Source organism: Gavialis gangeticus, unplaced genomic scaffold, assembly GCF_001723915.1.
Source record: "Gavialis gangeticus isolate Ggan-Ray unplaced genomic scaffold, GavGan_comp1, whole genome shotgun sequence".
Classification (NCBI taxonomy): domain Eukaryota; kingdom Metazoa; phylum Chordata; order Crocodylia; family Gavialidae; genus Gavialis; species Gavialis gangeticus.
This window is the reverse complement of record NW_017729029.1, coordinates 11,239,255-11,240,710: the sequence shown is the minus strand read 5'-3', so window position 1 is coordinate 11,240,710 and position 1,456 is coordinate 11,239,255. Positions and strand designations below refer to the sequence as shown.

At 64.6% G+C, this 1,456-nt stretch overlaps 1 protein-coding gene across 1 annotated transcript in view; it reads left to right on the top strand.

Moving 5' to 3' along the window:
* The window catches only part of GDPD2 (glycerophosphodiester phosphodiesterase domain containing 2), an 11,889-nt gene extending 10,439 nt beyond the window's left edge, over positions 1–1,450 (top strand). Inside the window, exons 13-15 of the mRNA XM_019521256.1 lie at positions 285–367; positions 917–945; positions 1,301–1,450. Coding sequence (XP_019376801.1) covers positions 285–367; positions 917–945; positions 1,301–1,353 — 165 coding nt within the window. The 3' untranslated portion in view covers positions 1,354–1,450. The remainder of the gene's footprint in view (positions 1–284; positions 368–916; positions 946–1,300) is intronic.
* The last annotated feature ends 6 nt before the right edge of the window (positions 1,451–1,456 follow it).

Sequence of the window (1,456 nt, the reverse complement as noted above, 5' to 3'; positions counted from 1 at the left end):
GGCGTTAGCTCCGTGACCACCAACGCCTGCCAGGAGCTGAAGGAGATGGACCGTCCCCTCTGGGTCTTGGTAGGTGAAATGGCCCGGCCACATGCTGGTCAGTCCTATTACCCACCCCTGCTGCCCCGAAGCCAGGCCAAAGCCTCCTGGCGCGTCCTCCATGCTCATCGCCCAGCAAGGGCATCCCTGGAGCCTGCGTGGGTCCTGTCTGCACTGCAGTCAGTCCCCTCCTGGGGTGCACATGCCCTGCCCTGGGCTGCTGACCTGCTCTCATTGCCCTGCAGCCCAGCAACACCTACCTGATGATCTGGATCGTTGTGGACTGTGTCTCCATCCTCCTGATCCTCTGGGCCTTCATCCTCCTGCAGTAAGCTCTGACCCCTCAGCTTCCTTTTTGGGCAGGAGGCCTCGTGCTGTACAAGGCAGGAGGTGCTGCCCTCCCTGAGCCATGCAGCAGGTGCCCACACCTGAGGCTGTTTGTTTGCCCCACATGCTGCATGGCAAACTGCTGCTTTCCCTGCTGATCCGGGGGGAGCCCGTCTCTTGGCCCTGAAACTCCCATCTCCTGCCCCATCCTGCAGCACAGCTGGGATCAGAGGGGGCATTCATCCTTGCAGCACAAGGGAAGCCTGGCCCTGAGCGGTCTTCCCTGGGTGCCTTTAGCCCTGTCTGGTGTCAGCTTGACCCTTACAAGTTTGAGCTGAGGGGATAGAAGCGGGAGCCCAAGGAGGGTGGGAGGTGACGCTGGTGCCTTGTTGCTCTCCCCAGCTTGCCAGCCCATACAGGGGCCACTAGTGTTGAGCACAGCCCCTCAGGGGGTCTTGCTCCTGCCCAGGTGGAGGTGGGCTCCCAGGGGCAGGCCTGGGTGCTGACCCCCAGCCCTCCGCGCTAACCTCAAGCTTGTTCCACTTCCTAGGAAATGCTCCCGGAGAAGAGAACCAGCAGGTAACGGGGCCGTGGCTGCCCCACGCGACTTCCTCTCCCTCTCCCTGACTGGGACATGGCTGCCCGTCTGGTCGTGGGACTCTTCCCAGCCAGGCTGGGCTTCCCCGGCTCTCCTGGCAGGCAGCACGCCGTCCTCCCGCAGAGGCTGCTGGTGCCTGGGCTCTCCCTGCGGTGCCGTGGCCCCCGGCCAGCGTGTGCCCTGCCTGCCTCGGCGGGCACAGCTCCCTGGAGCTGCAGGGGGGATCCCCTGGCTGGAGTCCCGCGGGCCCTGCTCCGAGCAGCGCTTCCTGCAGCCGGGGTGGCTGGAGGTGGGCGACGCTGCCTAGAACAACACAGCTTCTGTCTCCATTCCCAGAGGCTGAAACGGACGTGCTGCTCACCAAGATCAAGAGTCTCATGCAGGAGTGACCCTCTGCCCGCAGCGCCTGGCGGTGGAGGGGACGAGCTGGGGACAGGCGGTGTTGAGCGGGGCGTGCGCAGACGCCCCACTGCCAGCTCCTTTTTTGTAGAC